Raw genomic sequence first — 18,436 nt, forward strand, 5'->3', positions numbered from 1 at the left:
GGATATGGTTATTGTCCGTGAGAGGGGGGCAGAGAGTTCAGGAGCCTCACAGCCTGTGGATACAGGCTGTTGGCCAGTCTGGATGTTCTGGCCTGTATAGACCTGTACCTTCTCCCTGAGGGCAGCAGATGGAAAAGGTGGCGCGCAGGGTGATGTTGGTCCCGCAGGATACTGTGCACCCCTCCTCAGACAGCGAGTGGGGAAGATATTACTGATCTCTGGCAGACTTGTTCCAATAATTCTGCCAGCTTCTTTCACCACCCGCTGGAGTGCTTGCTGATCGGCCTTGGTGCAGCTGGGGAACCACACTAGAAATCCATACGTCAGAACGCTGCTGATGGCACAGTTGTAGAAGTTCAACATCAGAGATCTGGGAATGTGTGCGCTCCGCAATCTCCTCAGGTAGTAGAGGCGCTGTTGGGCCTTCCGTACAACTGAGGTGATATGGTTGCCCCAGGACAGGTCCTCGGTCACAGTTACCCCCAAGAATTTAAAACTGCTCACCCTCTCCACCGCCTCACTGCCAATGAAGAGAGGCAGATGGTTGTTATGACCCCTCTTCCGGAAATCTACAATGATCTCCTTGGTCTTTTTGGTGTTTAAGACCAAGTTATTGTCGTGGCACCATGACTCTAGTTGTTGCACCTCTGTCCTATAGTTTGTCTCATCATTGTTGGATATAAGTCCGAGCACTGTAGTGTCATCTGCAAACTTAACAATGAGATTGGACGCGCAGGAGGAAATACAGTCATGGGTGAAGAGAGTGTATAGCAGAGGGCTCAGAACACACCCCTGAGGGGCACCGGTGTTGACCACAAGGGTGGAAGAGGTGTTCTTACCCACTCTGACACTCTGTCTACGGTTAGTGAGGAAGTCCACAATCCAGTTGCACAGAGAGGAGTTAAGTCCCAGTTGGTGGAGTTTGGGACGGAGTTTGTATGGCCGGATGGTATTAAAAGCCGAGCTGTAGTCTACAAAGAGGAGCCGTGCATAGGTGTTCCTGTGTTCCAAGTGCTTCAGTAATGTGTGCAGCACTGTGGCGATCGCATCCTCGGTTGACCGGTTCTCCCTGTATGCAAACTGGTGCGAGTCCAGGGATGGTGGAAAAGCAGCTCTGATGTGTTTAATGACCAGTCTCTCCAGGCATTTGGCGGGAATGGGGGTGAGTGCCACAGGTCTGAAATCGTTCAGACATGTGACATTTGACTGTTTTGGGATGGGAACGATGGTTGCTGCTTTGAAACAGGATGGTACCAGTGAACAGGACAACGAGGTGTTATATATAGAGGTGAAGACGTCCGCCAGGTCCGCAGCACAGTCTTTTAGCACCCGGCCCAGCACTCCATCCGGCCCGGCCGCCTTCCTGGTGTTAATGCTCCGGAACACACGCCTCAGCTCATGAGTGCTCAGGACCGGAGCAGGGTCGGTTGAGGGGAGAGGGGACAGGACAGGGTCGGTGTTCTCCCTATCAAAACGGGCATAAAAGAGATTTAGATCCTTAGCCAGAGTAGAACTGTCGGCTGAGGGTGATGGTGTTCTTCTTTTGTAGTCCGTGATAGCCCTGATGCCCTCCCAGACCTACCTTGGGTTTGTGTTGTTCTCAAACCTGGCCTCGATACGCCTCCTGTGCTGCTGCTTGGCAGTCTTGATGCCTCTTCTCAGGTTGGCCCTGGCAGCACTGTATGCCTCCTGGTCCTCGGATTTGAAAGCGTTGTTCCTTGTTCGAATAAGTTGTTGAACTCCGTGTGTCATCCAGGGTGGATTATTAGGGAACACACGGAATCGTTTCCAAGTTGTTACATTGTCCACACAGAAACAGATGTAGTCCAAGACAGTGGAGGTGTAACTGTCCAATGCGACACAAGCATATTAAACATATCAGGTCCCCATAAGGAGAATCATGTGCTAACGGTCTAAATGACTCGGGTAAAGTTTGTAGCATGCGTGCTTGTTGTTTTTGTCTGCGTCCACTTGTCTTTGCACTAGGATGATGTCGGCGTAAATGTGCAGTCATATTCGTTGTGTTCCCACTAGTGCTGTCAGCGTTAATCTGAAATGACATTAACGCCACAACACGGCAAATCTCCGTTAACGAGCTACCGCGGATCGCCCCGTGCGAGGGGCTGGACGGCGTCAACACGTTAACGAGCTAACTACGCTAACGCAGTAGTTTCCACCCATGTAATTGAGCATTGCGTGGCACATCCAACATACTGTTTTACTTTAGTCCATGACGTGCTTACCTTCAGGGTCATACTTCACATGAAGACCAAAATAGTTCCAAAGGCCAGATCTGAATGAGGGTGGGGGAGGTTCAATTTGCCATGTTGCAACGTGCTTAGCTTCTGTCTTGCTAGCTTGCGCTGCCCTTAGTGGATCTGTGCTCGACAGTGCAGCCTAGGCGGAGTAGTCGAATGCAGATCCACTGAGCTCTCAACACGGACAGCATCGTCAGAAGAAAAGTTGATAAAATAAATTAAAATTTTGTATTGTTCGATGCATATGCATACCGAACCGAAAACACTGTATCGAACAGTTCAATATCGATACGAGTATCGTAGCACCCCTAGCTAGCAGTGAACAACCCCTCACAAACCCACTGGAACAGCAGATATCAGAGAGAGTCAAGTTACGAACTAGCTGGTTATTGAGCATTTAGCAAACAGAGAGCCAGACATTCCACCCATGAGTGGAGGCGAAGAGCAAAAATAGTATTGAAGGACAGACAATATTCAGCTTAATCAAAATTAACCATTAAACATGACCCCAGATTAAGGATAATGTCACTTTGCCTCTGCCGCTGGTAGCTACCAGTATGGAAAAGAAATAGTAAAAACTTACAAAAGACTTGCATAAGATGTGGCCTACTTCATTTACTCATGAAAGTGGCCACTTTCTCATTACTTTCATATATTGTTTTAGTAAGTATCCAAAACATACAAGTTTCATTTATATAACTTTTCAAGGGATCTTATATCTATTTTCACTCTTGTATGCTTTTCATACAAGTTTCACACAAGACAGATACAAACTTTATAAGATTTATATATATCGTTTCCATATGGGTAAGATATTCATCACGGCAATTTTTGTAAGCTAATCAAATGCTAATGTTGTGTTTCTAACCTCATAGTTGAAAAAGTAAATAAATGTGCATTTAATCCACACACGATAAACACAATTGGTAAAACAAGTAGTCAAAGTGCTCGCCACTGCATTGCAGTGAATTCTTGCATGTGTTGAGGCTGGCAACCACCCTAAAATTGAATTTATCCATAAGTGTCTTCAGCAGTATCAGTAACATCAAAAGTGTTACAACTGATTAATTTTTTATAAAATGTCCTAACAAAGATATATGTGTTATAGCTGATTGGGATCAAGCTAATATGAACTGCTTTGTATTTTATTGGGCTGTTAGTTTTACTGTAATGCATAATTTTAATAAGCTAATCATTTTTCTTATTGTAATCATTATCAGCACAGTAAATGCTAAACAGGTGTAGCTGAGTTAAGAGTGCGATATTGTTCTCTCAAACTTAATGAGTAGCTAAAGCAAATTATGGCTGCTTTGAAATCATGCTAGTACTACTTTGCTTTACAGCAAATTAAAGAAAAGATGTGTGACGACACTAAACAAGAAACCAGATCTTCAAGTTATAAGAGAAGGTTTTATTACCAGTGCTATTTACATAGAAATAATACAGCCTTGCCCCAATTCCCCCCCATAAATCTACACACACACACACACACACACACACACACACACACACACACACACACACACACGAACAAGCATACACACGAACAAGCGTTCAGAAAGACACAGACAAGCTCCCACTCAGTCCTGTATCCAAGAATATCTCCATACAACAGAAAAAAAGACACATTCTTCCTACATCTGAAACAATGTTGAAAGGAAATACAGACGATCTGAAAACAAAATTTCAAGTAGAGCTAACTCATTGCAGAAAAAAACAGCATTCCTCGTGTTAGATGTGGTCTGTTTGAGACATTTTGTGTAGAGATGAGATTGAGCTGAGAGAGTAAAGAATGACATGGAGTTGAAATTAGGAATTGAGAGACAAAAAATAATCATTCTTTCTTTTAATATGTTTTCACAAAGGCGGACTTTTCAAATAGCAGCTGTGGTGACACTTGGCCCTGATCGGTCTGAAATAAAATGCAGAGAATTTGTCCTTTGAAGCACAAAGATGTTCACACACACAGTGATAGACACAAACACACACACACAACCCGAGTCTGCCGCTTTTGGGCTTATTTTAATTCTCTGTGCCTTAAAAATGTGGCCACTAGATGGCAACGAGTGCTTCGGAGCAGACAGCGGTAATGTCACAGATGTTGTCTGCCCCCTCTTTTGTTTTCTCTCTTTAGAGGAAGGAGACCTCAGCTGTTGAAGGACATTCTCCATTATGGGTTCAATGTTCTTTTGAAAATCAATTCCATTAAAACATGTTTTTTAAAAGGGACAGTAACAAAAGGAAGGTCAGGTGAAGCAGTGTGCAGAGCAGAACTATCAGGGCCGCTTCGATGGGTGTGAGATTTGTCCGTGTGTGTGTATGTGTGTGTGTGTGGGTACAAGTGTCTGTATAATTGTGTCCGTGTTTTGAATAATGGTATAGACATCCTTCTTTTGAGCTATGATCAAGAACGCTTTGTGTGCATTAAGGGACTTATAGCTGAGACGTGGGCTAGAGAATGTCAGTGCCGTGCTGGAGGTGTCAGCGTGTCTATCAAGTGGCAGCTTTTGATTTGACATGTTGGCGAATGTTTAAAATAAGCTGCCTCGATTGAAACAGGCGTGTTTGTAGATGAACATTAAAGCATGTATCAAAACCGGCTCCTTTGTTATGCTGAGCGTGAAGTGGCATTGAAGAGCAACAGAATGGAAACTAATACTGCTTTGAAGCAATGTCTTAAAGAAGGTGGTGAGAAACTAAGAGAACTAAACATGTCCCCTTTGGCATTTCTCCCTATTAGATGATACCGTCGTTAACGTCAAGGGGAAGGCGAGAAGCATTTTTGCTGGGTGGAATCGCATTTTTTTTTCTTTTTAAATATATATATTTCAAGTCCAGTAATCCAGGAAGGGATATGCTTTGGAGTGTCTACTGGGCAGCAAATATTACGTTCTCCTACAAGCTATCCCATTCTTGATTCTGTCCATCAGTTCATCAGTTGTGAAAATCAGTCCATAAAAATCTGAGCTGTAATTTTCACCCCACAATGGGTTTTTTTTTGTTTGTTTTGTTTGTTTTTTTAATTCATCTCCTGAATTAACTAGGCTGACATTCAGCCTAGGCAATGGTCCCTGTGTTTTTGTCCTTTACCAAGCGGTGGTTTCTCCCATCTCCTGGCCTTGGTGGGACATTGGAGCGCTGTAACTGGAATTACTGGCCAAGGAGAAAGGAGGACTGGGCCCACCCCCGAATGCCTCCCCCGGGACAGGCTGAAGTGAGTTTGGTAAGCCCGGCTCTGGACTGGGAGTTTCCGCATGGGAGATCATGTCCGTGAACCTTTGGTCATCTGACGGGTGGTGGCCTGAACCCTCCATCGCTCCGGGACCAGAGCCCAGGATGTAGGGGGAGTCAGCTGGAGATTGAGCCTGTGATGATGGAGGGCCATGGGGAAAGAAGTCGTAGTTGCTCCCTGGTCCATAATAGTCACCTTGGTATTCTGTGGTGTAAGAAGAGAACACATGTGGTTAGACTTTCTATCAGATACATAAAACACTTACAGTTCCCCCAAGCAGTCTACATTTATACACACGGCTCCACCCCTACCTAAGTGGTGAAATTGATCATGTCCAATTCCCAACCAACCGGTCTCCAACAGCCTCATTTGAGTGTATAAACAACTCCACACCTCTCCACCTCAGTTCTCTCGCCTCTTACACAGTGCATTCATCTCCCTCTCCCTCATTCAGCTCGCAGCCATGCGTGTACCTCGATGGATTCCCCTACAGAAACTTCTGGATTTGGATGAGAAATTCCAAAATGAGATTCCAGCTTCCCTGCAGCCCTGCCATGTCCTGTCGGCTGCTTCTCTCTGTCAGGTCTGATGACAAACACCAGCGCTGTCGCTTGCTTCTACATTACTGGGTTGTGGTTATTTGCTGAACTACGGGTGGTTTCTCTACTTTAGTGTTGATCACTCAGCAAAGAATTATTTGATGGCTATTTTTATTATTATTCAACCAGTCCAAAAGAAATGTCAGAGGTCAACACCAGATGTCCCACACAGTTTGACATCTTTTTATTCATTTCATCTGACCAACACTTCACGACACAAAATCAATTTTGAAAAAGTAAAAAATAAAAAAGCAAAATTAGCAAGAACAGCTCAGATGTTAAAAGTTAGAAAAGGAGAATGGCATTAAAATGTCGTTAGAAATCTTTTTTTCATGCTATTTCTCCTTTTTATTTATACCTCTCTCCACTGTTTTGTCCACTACATCGTGCTTTCAGCATCGTGTCAGCGTGACTCCATCTTGCCATGTTCCCACTGTGTGTGTGCTAAGCCCCGATGACAACCATGATATTTAAAGGTTTATTATCAATGTTATGTTAATATTGTATTAGATTAGTATCATAAATAACTGTATAACTGCTCATTCTGTATGTTTTTGTACACATTTATTTCCCAAATCTCTCGCCACAACCTTGAATTTGCTTTTGGACTTCAACCCTCATGCAACCAAACTACCTAATTATGAAAATGACCGAGTGAGGTCATTCAGCATACCTGTACTCTTTCATTTATTTGACATTCTCAGAATTTCTAATGTAAATAATTATGGGTTTCAGTCATTTTTATGAATTAACAGCATTAACCCATTCATCTCCATCAGCACTTTGGGCATTGAGTATTCGCCTTAATGCTTCTGCAGTAGTTAATCTTTCTACTCTAGCTCTGTTAGCCAGGAATCCATAATTAACAGAAAAAAATATATTATTAAAAAATATTTTATACATAAACTACAACAAGTTGTAAATAGATCAACAATATGTGGTGGGAAAGATTTCAGTCATGACCCTATTCAGCCACTTGAAGGCTAATTAATTCCCAATAAATAAAATACAACAAACAGCAAAGTTATAGATTAGCTTATGGTTACAAGTGAATTTTTCATTACTGTGATAATCATGAAATGAAAGCAGGTCATTGTGACTTTTTGGACCGTTAGTCACATTATTAAAAAAAGCCAAATATTTTGTCATCAATAGAATTAATCTTTTGATTGCACAGATTTTTGTGCAACATGTTGTTACACCTATAAGAGTAGATTTACTCTTATAGTGCAGAAAGTGCAAACTAGATGCATCATACAGAATGGCTAAAAATATATCTGTTGCAGAACCTTCATGTTTAAAATGCTTCCTCTATAACACTCTGAGCCAGGTCGTGGTTCGTCTTGCCGAAAATGTCTGCACCTTCTCCTGGCGTTCACTTCAAAGCGAACAAAGAGCAAACAACTGACACATTAATAACAGATTTTGTTGCTTTCAAAGATGTTCTTCATTGCATACTTGGATAAATAAATATTTCCTGGTTAACCTATGACACTGACTGGCATGCTTATGCCTCTTAGAGGTTTCAGACATCTCTTTGTTTCCTCGCTCGTACTTCTACAGCACAATTTTGTTTCTGGTTCCCATAGTAGAAGAAGAGTTTTGAGTGTCAAAAATAAACAGTGACATCCCCAAAGACTATCCCTGTTGACTGCATAATTAAAACAACTTTCTAAGGGATTATCATCGCTTATAAGATGGTCTTTTGATCCAGAGTACCTGGAAATCTGCCAGTCGAAACACAAAATATGACCTTCTGGTCTCGGCTACAAATGAGAAACCTATACTAAATTTAAACATATCAAATAATGTAGCAGATATGAAGCCGGCAACCATTTACTGAATCAACCCTGCAAACTCCCTGTAACTTCTTTGCATGTAGTGTGTATGGTGCATTTAGTGTTTTAAACTGGCAACAACTATGGTCTTTAAGATGAACACTCGTCTTGCCAAGGCTATTATTAAGGGCAGCCCATGCTACTCTTGAGGTTGTCTCATAGATGTAATGCAATCACCAAAGGGCAGTTCCACTCAGCTTAGCTTAGCACAAAGACTTCTTTTGACCAGCTCAGCACAAACAGTGGAAAAGAAAATGCTAGCTCTGACTGAAGGAAACAAATCCACCCATAAGAATTCACATTAAACTGTGATTGCACGTAGTCATGCAATATAATAGCTTAATTCTACATGCAGAATCGCAACAGTAGTATATTGTCAGTATTTTAGAGACCACCCAAAATGTTGCAAATCGTGTTTTCAGGGGAGCTCATATCCTATATACAGCAGTCGACCTGAAAAAGGGTTTGTATTTGTACTTTTTGAGATTTAATGTTGCAGACAGGAAGATTTAATCTAATAACTAAGACAGACTATAGCTGTTCCCAAGGTTGTATATTGAGCTTTAAGCTAACCTGTTCCTTACATACAAGAAACTTAAATTATATGAATATGTGCCCCTATTATTAGAAAAAACAAAATGAATCGATCTTAAATCAACACAGCTATGCTTTCAAACAGGCACTGCAATTATTCTTCCACTACAGCCAGCACAGTGGACTCAGATGACAAGTAGCCACAGGCAGTGCTTGCACTGCAAAAAGTCTGGAAGGTGATTTTTAAAATGATTAAATATTAAGTGATTTTCTATTTCGTGTGTTGTTCATCATAAGCAATGACCAAAACAGTTTAGAAAGAATTGATTGGCTTAACAAATAGCCTGTTACTTTATACACTCTTTGCATCTACTAATCAACAATTACTACAAACCTTCAACTGCCTCCTGTTTCTCATTCCAAACTCCCAGAGTTGCATTAAATCTATTCGGTTTCAGCACCGCCGTGAACCGAGATCGATGACAGGTTTTATCCCCGTGCCCCAGATGCTACACTAACATTTCTCCACTCCTACCATATGTTCTTCTCGCTGCTATTTCAGTCGAAACGGGGAGGCTCGAGAACTAACAGGTTATACCTCAAGAAACATTCGGCCTAATTGTAAAATCTGCATTTATTTGTCGTAGTGTGTAATTTTGTTTTATTTATTTGTTATAAATTATCAGGAGGTATAATCAAAGGTTTTGCAAACAAGCTAATTGTTAGATTTCCCAAACAGGCTCCTGCTAGTTCAGCTGACCTTGGGGATAAGCAAAAAGCTTGTCTTGTGGTGTGTTCATGTGTGTGCGGATGAAAGAGAGAGAGAGAGACCAGGGTAGGTGCTGAGGGGAGTGTCAGCTCTGCAAACTATAATTACACTCATACATGCAGATGCATCATACCACACACACAGGCATCGCTCGCTCTGAACAGCAGCAGAGGAACACGAGGAGGCAGCGAGCTTAGATAAAGGCAAGCAGGCTGGCCTGCGCTGCCGTGGGACAAAAGGGTGTGAAAAGCAGAGTGCAAAGAAAGCGAGAGACATGAGAGCGAGGGATGGAGGTTTTTTGTCCTCTCTTTTCCCCTCCCACTCCCTGTGTTGCAGCCTTGATGGCTCCGGTTTATTGTATCCTCAATGCCAGGGCCCTTCAGGTAGAGGTGCAGGAGGTGCTGTATGGAAACAGCAGCTCACAGACTGTCCATCAAAAACAAACTGCTGATATGCATGACAGGTGCATCGGCTTTATTCCTGCAGTACAGTGTGGGGCGGCTGTTGCGTTAGCGCTGTGTTGTTATCTCGCTCTTTTGTCTTGAGATTATTTTCTTTTGAAGCAAAGGGTCTTTTTTCTCTTTATTTTTTTATGACCTTTAAAAAGCAATGTTTTTTTGACAATCTCTACACCAACTGGAGAATCTATTTCAGCAACAAACCAACTCCTTTTTTTATGAAACCTTTGGACTATAAGTGCAAATGCATGCCTTGTTTTCCCCTTGTGGCAGCAGAAATATTTCATCAGGGTGTTGTTCGTTGTAGTTATTTGCATTAGAATGGTCAGTATATTAGTGCACTAATAAGTCTAGCTTATCTTATATAGCAATAGCTAAATATATTCCTGTATGGAGGTATGTGTCTGGCTTTGGTTAAAATGAGTGCATCTCTCTTTAAAATGAATAAATCTTCTATTCATTTTTACATCCTTATCGAACTCACCCTTTCTTTCTTTGAACAAGTATTCTTCTCTCACAGCTGTGTTTTTAAGACGGAAGCTAGCTACTTTTCAGAAAGTTAATGACACTCACAAGTTGTGATCTTGGAAAGGGTTATTAGGTGCAACTTCATGCTGAATAAAAGTTAAGAGAGACAAGAAGGGAGACGTGTTTCTATTGCTGAATGGCACAGAAATCAATTCTCACAAATATAGTGGAGCCATTACAGGTGCCATTTTTGAAGTTCACCATTCTGAAAGGCCAAAATAAAAAAATAAAAAAATAAAAAAATCACACTTCAGTCATGCCACCCATGCTGCAAGCTTTGTTTGCAAAGTGTCCCACTGGAACATATGTGCTCCTATCTAGCATTTTCTCTCCTAGCTATGTAACAAATGTGACAGTTCAACAGGATTGAAACTTTATTTACATTCCTCTGGGCGCGCTGAGATAACCAGACTACAGAGCTGTGCTCGGAACAGTTAACAGTTAAAAGCTTCTTAGCTGGTTATTGTGTACCACACAAACTGAGTGCAGCGTGCACGAGATTAGACTTAGACTCAAGTCCTGATCATTTCATCTCTGAACAAAAGATGAGTGGATTCAAGAAAGTAATGTGAAAGCAAATGATCCAATAAAGTACACTGGGGCTCCACCTGTATTCTAATATATAGCAGATTTATGTGATATACTTGCAATGTGAAAAACATCCTCCAGGCACCTGCTTTCCTCAGAACTGCAGTTTGCTTACACAATATCACCTTTTTTTGAGTGTGAAACCAGGGATACAGATTATATTTGCTATTGCACTTGCTCCATATTGCGCATTAATATTGCAAGAGGTAAAGAACCTGCAGGTGTGGTATCTGAGTGTATTTAAAGACACAGCAAGAAGTGTGCACTAAATTTGTGCTAGCACTGCATCTGTTGTCACAGCGTTCATTTCTTACCTCCATAGTAACCGTAGGCTCCAGGTCCTAAGATGTCTGGGTCTTCCAGCCTGCCTCCCAGCGGCCTCATCCTCCTCGGGCCCCTGAAGAAGGCATGCCGTCTGGCGCCCAGAGCACTCAGCTGCTTCATTCTCCGTTCTTTGGATCTTCTGTTCTGGAACCAGACCTGAAACAAACCAGGGTCTGAGTTATCAGCCGATCTCATCTTTTTTCTTTCTTTTTTTTCTTTTTTTTTTTTTTTTTTACAAATTTGTAGTTTATTGTCATCCTTTTTCAAATCACCATTCACTCAAACTGTAGTAAACCTTGCAGGGCTTGTAAAAACGCACAAATGATGTCGATGTGAGAGTAACACTGGGGTGTGATCAAAAACAAAACAAAACAAAAAATCTGTGAACCACAATTGAAAAGCTAAAACAATTACATATGGACCAACTAATCGTTTTAAGGGTTTTTCTTACTGTTAATGCTCAATGTTGCAAAGTTTGCACCACTTTCAAATTTCACAATTAAATTCAAATGAATTGATTCCTTTAAAGAGCTTTTATTCAGAAGCTGCAAACTATTTCCCAGAAATGACACAACGTACTTGCCTCCCAATTATCTGGCACCTCTGCACCCATTTTGAACTGTATTTACTGTACCACAATTAGCTGTGGCCTGTTTTCATTTGTATTAATTGAGGTGTAAATGCTTGAAATTCAGCTTCAAAAATGACTTGATGGGTTCTATGGGTTTTTAAAGTATAAAAACCCATAAAAATGCCATTAACAGAAAAAGTCAAAGAACTCAATCTCATATGAACATTCTGCAGTGCGACACAAGAATTACATAGGTATAATCAAATCGTTGTTTGCACATAATGAATCGGGAGGCGTTTTGTGCTACAGTGTTAGAGTTCATGTCAAAAAAGCACAAAAGGATCAAAATGAAAAATTAGGAAAGCCAGCGATGACTGAATAATAACAAGAAAGGAACAATTTCTGCTCCATTTTTCCAGTGATGATGGCAGTTTCCTGTTGCAAATTTCAGATGAATAGCAAAGTAATATCAACGGCCCCAAATACAAAGCCATATGAAGTTAAACCACTGAGATTAAATAAACTGTCTTTCAAAGACAAACAAAGGAGGGTTTCAAAATTGCAAAACGGTGCATCATATGGAAGAATGTCTTTGAATTATAAGCACATAACACATCTCGTTTCGCCTTTGCTTCACTGCTGCATAATGATCTATGTTCACACCAGCTAGGCTATGCCAGAGGGAGAATCCCACTGTGCTACAGATTAACAAAAACACACTCACAAAAAAAAAGAAAAACACACACACACACACACACATATCCCCTTCCACACATACACCTAAAACTACTTAGGCTCTGCACTCTGTGCTCCAGCGGCAAACGCAACACCTGCTTATTGAGAACAATCATCTAACTGTAGGGTACATTTTTATGGAAATGCTCTCGCTTCCCTTGAGAGAGCGTTGCTTAGGGATTACATACGCATGCTGGAGAAGCAGCGTGGCTCACAGGGCTCCCTGCGTTGAGAGCAATGGTATTTAACACACACTGAACAGGGAGGAAGATGACGAAACGCAGCCTCCATTTTGGCTCCGAGCAACACACACAGGCGGAGGGTGCAGAGGTGGAATGGGGAGGTGGGGGGGTGGGGGGGGGGCTTATCGCAGCCCAGACTGACTGACTGATATATCGACTGGTTTGCTGGTTCATTGAATGATTGATTGATTCATTGAGCGATTGAGCTCTGTTGCTGCACACTCGCACATGCTGGCTGCAGTTTATGATATAGATGAAGCGGTGGAGAGGCACGGGCTGTAAGTGAGTAAGAGCGGAGAGGTGGGAAAGGGGAGGGTGGTATGTAAATCTGTGAAATCAGCGATAATTACAGTGAGTGCACAAAAAGCCACATCACAGTTGGCAGAGATGGTGCTAATCATCCTAACACAGTCTGCACCCAGGCATCAAGCATGTGTGCTTGCATGTGTGTCTGTGTGTGTGTTTTGAGGATGGCAGAGAGGTCCAAAAACAGTGTATGCTTGTGTTGTATTGCACAACATGTTTGTATGTGGGTTTCCTCTTACCTTTGGCAAAAACAAAGCTAACCTTTCACTAATTTCATGGCTGTGCATCACATGTTATTGCTGAAACAAACACAGTCTGCACCCCAAAAAAGGAAATTCTTTTACAAATAATGTATTTCTCATGCATCAATAAAATGTATTAGTGTAAGTTCAAAGTGTGCTTTGATGTTTTTATGCTGAAATTACAAGCAAGTAGGAGACTCTTTTTTATAGAAAAAATAAAGTGTGATTTATGATTTTGAATGCAGTAATTTAAAAAAAACAACTTGCGTTTAAATAAAAGTATCAAATGTTGTAACCATATTTCTATAAAAGTCAATCATAAATAAATAATAAAATAAGTAAGTGTGAACATTAAAAACAATGCTTTTCTGCATATTGTGAATCTACTGTTAATGCAAACATGAAACTCTCATTTTAGGCACCATGCTGCCTGCAGTTCCATATGTTGGACTGTTTTTTGGGGGGTTTTACAAGCTAGGAAAAAAAATGCTACAGTACAAAATAAAATCAACCAAATCCATATATTTCATGAAATACTTCCACAACACAAAAATAAAGCCAAAATAAACAAACAAGGAAGACAGTTTACATACAGCAGGTGGTGGGGTTCGTTTAAATGTGGCATATATTCATCTAATAGTCCGCATCGTGTTTTGGCATTTCACTAATAGATGATGAGGCTTTCAATTAAATGTCTGCACATTTCAGTAAAATTAAAAAGTAATTCCTTTGATTTATAATGTGTCATCTGTCTCTAATCTGTCCGTGTCGCCGCAGATCCCTCCCTCATCTGAATCGAAGAAAAAAAAAGTTCCAGCGATCCACAAACAACACAGCTGATCTTACCTGGATGACGCGCATGTTCAGCCCTGTTTCCTGTGCCAGCTGTTCTCGAATGTGCCGGGTCGGTTTCGGCGTGGCAACAAAAGCAGCCTTTAACGTTTCCAGCTGCTTGGCCTTGATGGTGGTCCGGGGCCCCCGCCTTTTGGCCCCAGAGTTCTGCTCCTCGTTCTCAATATTGTTCGTTTCCTTATCTGAGGACGTTGAATTGTCCGTCTCTTTTATGTCGTCCTGTATTGGGTCCTGCAGATCCGGCGATAAACTCCTATCTGTGCACGACGACACTGGGGGACGGGGCGGATGGGTGGGGGGACAAACAAGAAGGAAGGTCAGGTCACGATCCGAAATGTCAAGGTGGGGGGTGGCGGGGTGCGGTGGGTGGTGGTGGGGGGCTGTTTTAATCAGCCTTGGAGATGCACACAAGCGTTGCTGACTATTACGCATCCGAAACTTGACCTAATGGTAAATGAAATGCGTTTTTACGCCCCTCGGTGAATTTTTGTCTCCCAGTTTCTGTTTTCCCTTCTTTCTTTATTTGTATATTTATTTTTCTTAAATAATATCTGAAGTATCAAACAAAACGCAAAAAACAAATGCGCAAAATAATACCAAAAAATAAAAATAAAAATCCACAGTTGCTAACATCTCCAATTTACGCACACAAAAAAAGATGACATACGGGCATGCAGCCATATTACATTTGCGAGCAAATGAAGAGATTTATATTGGAGATCAAAACAAAGGGTTTATGAAAAAGGGACGCGTGACACCTTTAGTAAATAGGGTGTGGAGTGGAGTTGCTGCCCTCCTGAGCTTTTTATAAGGATAAATAGAGTGGAATGAGGAGCAGCACACACGGCCAGACCAACAGACTCATCCCCAGTGGACCCTGACGTATAATAACAGAAAGCTATTGTTCTTTGGAGGTAAATATTGAAAGTATTCATCTCATAAGGTTACTGTGAGATGCTCTCCGCGGAATGCTGCAAAAGCTCAGCATCAACTTATATTTAAAGCCGCCACTTCTGCTTTTCTTTTGTCTATTAAAATGCTGATTGCCAATTTATTCATCCGATTTCTTTCTTTCTTTCTTTCTTTCTTTCTTTCTTTCTTTCTTTTTAAATCGGTTCCACGGTTATTAAAATAAACAACGCCCTCAGCAGCCCTCTTATTGTTATCATTGCTTATTGTTGAATGGGAGACAAAAACGCAGCGCAGGCCTGGTGTCGCTTCGCTTACCTGAGTTCAAGTTGACTTCCTTTATGGCCCCGGAGCTCAGATAATCATCTTTGCACACAAACTTGTTCTCGTCTATCACATAGAGTTCTTCTCCCGTGGACAGCTGTTTGTTACACACCATGCAGGTGAAGCAGTTTAGGTGAAACACTTTGCTTCGAGCTTTGCGGACCAAGTCGTTCGGCGAGATTCCCTGCAGACAGCCAGCGCATTTAGTGCCAAATCGCCTGCACGGAAAACGAAAAATGAAGGTGAGATTGAGATTTTTTTTTTTTTATGACGGCAGCGCGTAAAGGGGTCTGTTAGAAATTACCCACATCCATCATATAATCATTAATACTAAAAAGAAGCTGGTATTAAAATAATATTAATTTAGAAGGAATAAACAGGTTTAACGCCTTTAGTTTAGCAAGTGATATAAATGTCACTAACACATAATAATAATAATAATAATAATAATAATAATAATAATAATAATCCACTGTAACGTTTTTAGTAAATAAAACGTAACAGGTAATTACTCAACCAGAGCACCTCTCTCTATGAGAGTGTTGATAACATAGCCATTAAAATCATTTAGAAAAAGACTTTAGAGAAAGGTTTTTTTTTAAAAAAAAAAAAAAAACCTTCCTAATTTTGATTGAGGTGCTCTGACAATAACCCCACGCAAAACGTATTAGTGACAATCAACACATTGTACTCGTGGATATATTATAGGATTAGGCAGAGTAGGAGCATCTTAGCGTGCAAATCTTCTCTTAATCCATATTCACCCGCGCTTAAATAGCACTGGGTGGGAAGACTCATCGATTTGATACACAAATAGCCCAAAAATAAATTCACTAAAATTCCCCCTCCTCATTTGCCGGGGTGAGTCCGTTTTTTCCCCTTTCTCTCTTTTTAATTACTCTCAAAAGAAGTGCGATAAAGCACATTTGACTGAGTGACGCTTACAGTATTTCTCGCCTGCCCAGATGTCTTTACTGATGGAAAGAGTTTGAACAGATGCTTAAGGCTCACTTTGGGCCTGCTGTAGCTGGATTTTAAGTCCGCCTGTCGGGGGCTGGTTAAGCCTTTGGGTGACTGCAGGCACCCTTGTTGTGGAGCATTGTTTTAACACTGTGCTTGCCTTTCCATTCACTTACAATGGTATCGCATCACTATCCGCTTTTCACATGCGTGACCAAGCCTCCCCCAGCGAAAGGGCACAACTCTACTTACACAACAAATGGACACATTAGGGTGATTACTGTTTCGCCTAGCTAATGGCTGGCCATTTAAATCCACCGCTTGATGGGACCTGTGGTAATATGACGGCCAAGGCTGCGCGAGGCCAATAATAGCCCTGTCCCAACAAAGGCTGATGTGTCTTACATGTCATTAGACAATTTGGGAGAAAATAACTGACACATACAAATGAAAATGATGCTAAGAGAGTGACAAACAAGGGCTTCACTTATCACTCAATTACCTGGAACACTTTTTGGAAATTGTGAACCGGTTAATAGCCTAATGGGTGTTTGAAATAAAAGTGTTGTCTGGAGCTGGAAATAGATTTTTTTTAAAGAAAAGAAAAAAAAATAAGCACAGAATACACGAGGATACAGAATCAATATATTTATATGTCCATTCTTTTATAATAGAGGCCCCTTTTGACGCTACACGGTTCATATCATTTCCTAAAAATGTCACCACACAGAGATAGGTAAAAATCATGCATTTTAAAAATTACGGATATTATTAACAAATAAGGGAAAATGTATACTTTTAGATTTATCTTAAATTCCTTTAACCATAAAAAAAAAATCCAAGTACGGGTTAACGTGGCCTATGACCTGAGTCCAGCGCACCGAGCTCGACTTTATGTGCCAGGCTTTAATTTGTATTTTTCTTCATCCTGTTCTTCTATTTTTTTTTTTTATCAATCTTTAACCCCAAAATAATTTCCCTTATTGTAAAGGTGTTGACGAATGCTTGAATCAAAGCGTGATTTCTTTCTTTCTCTCTCTCTCCCTCTCTTTTTTTTTTTTGAAGACCTCTTGATTCCAAATTCAGTTACCTGAAAAAGTCAATTTTGCAATAGAGCTTTCCGTCTCTGGAGAAGCACTTCTCGGTGAGGTTGCAGTTGCACTCACAGCACTGGACGCACTTGGCGTGCCAGGCTCTGTCCAGCACGTTGAGGAGGAACCGGTCCAAGATGGGCCGTTCGCACCCGGCACACTGGACCATCATATCGCCGGCCTGCAGGACGCCGAGTGCCGACCTACCCACGCGGACTGCGCTGCTCGGACTTGGGCACTCCGAGTTTACGCGGAACAACGTCTTGGCTCAGAGAGGTGTGCTGTCAGGCGAAAACTGGAGGGACCTGTCGTTCAAAGGCAGCGGAGTGACAATCCCCGAGAACTGCTGTAGTCCTGGTCCTGTTTGGTCGCTGTCCTGCTACTTGTCACAATCCACAAATCCAGAGGAGAAGAGGGGAGAAAAAATTCAGCTGCGCCAGCTGATGGACTGCGTAATGGCCAAACCAGACATGTTTTCTCGCCAATTCAATGTTAAAACATCATTTTTTAAACGTGTTTACTTCTAAATAATTTATCCCTTTTGCTCACGCTTTGTTTGGGGTCCAGTAATTTCCTTCAGGCTCACCTCACGTCGCCACTTGCACGTCCCTGTGCCTTGGTTATCACGAGGTTTTGCCAGCGCGACGCGCTTCCTGCGCTGAGATTGGATGACGCCCTTGTTAATTCCCGTGCCAGAAGAGCCAATCAGAGCGCAGTTGTTATGGTTACACGTTCATAGCTGTAGCCTCCGAGCGGACCCTGAGCAGAAAACACCTAGGCCGTGGATGCAGGGTGTTTGTAGTGGCGCTGATAGAGGCCAACAGGCATGAGGAAGTTTCACGGTGGGTCACGGAGACGGCACTGGCTTTAGAAGGGAATGCATCAGTTGCAGGTTAGACTATGAACGTCAGAACATTTTACTGGCGATGAACGTGAAAATGTCAGTGCATAGGTACAACGGGCACGCCTCTGAAATGAATCGGACTAGAAGTAGCTTGTTGGGAGAGGGAGTAGCCGAACAAGGCTGTGCTGGGCGAAGACAGGAGGAGGAGGGGGGACGCGGGCCTTTTCTCATG

At 41.8% G+C, this 18,436-nt stretch overlaps 1 protein-coding gene across 1 annotated transcript; it reads right to left on the reverse strand.

Moving 5' to 3' along the window:
- Positions 1-5,219: 5,219 nt before the first annotated feature.
- Positions 5,220-18,104, reverse strand: lhx5 (LIM homeobox 5). The gene is made up of 5 exons (XM_085464324.1): positions 17,360-18,104; positions 15,304-15,527; positions 14,071-14,348; positions 11,119-11,284; positions 5,220-5,694 (listed from the first exon to the last, which is right to left on the reverse strand). The coding sequence occupies exons 1-5, from the start codon at positions 17,530-17,532 to the stop codon at positions 5,345-5,347; spliced, it is 1,191 nt and encodes a 396-aa protein (XP_085320450.1). The 5' UTR covers positions 17,533-18,104; the 3' UTR covers positions 5,220-5,344.
- Between the last annotated feature and the right edge of the window lie 332 nt (positions 18,105-18,436).

The sequence above is a fragment of the Copadichromis virginalis genome, linkage group LG7 (genome assembly GCF_057382275.1).
Source record: "Copadichromis virginalis isolate Kocher_CV1m ecotype Utaka linkage group LG7, C_Virginalis_male_GT1.1, whole genome shotgun sequence".
NCBI classification, from domain to species: Eukaryota; Metazoa; Chordata; class Actinopteri; order Cichliformes; family Cichlidae; genus Copadichromis; species Copadichromis virginalis.

What these genes read in the sequence shown, in the direction of transcription:
- lhx5 (XM_085464324.1), bottom strand. Translation starts at nt 17,532, where the DNA reads ATGATGGTCCAGTGTGCCGGGTGCGAACGGCCCATCTTGGACCGGTTC. An exon ending in TGCAAAATTGACTTTTTCAG is followed by an intron (nt 15,528 to 17,359) that starts GTAACTGAATTT and finishes TTTTCCGTGCAG; the next exon opens with GCGATTTGGCACTAAATGCG. An exon ending in AGCCTACGGTTACTATGGAG is followed by an intron (nt 5,695 to 11,118) that starts GTAAGAAATGAA and finishes CTTACACCACAG; the next exon opens with AATACCAAGGTGACTATTAT.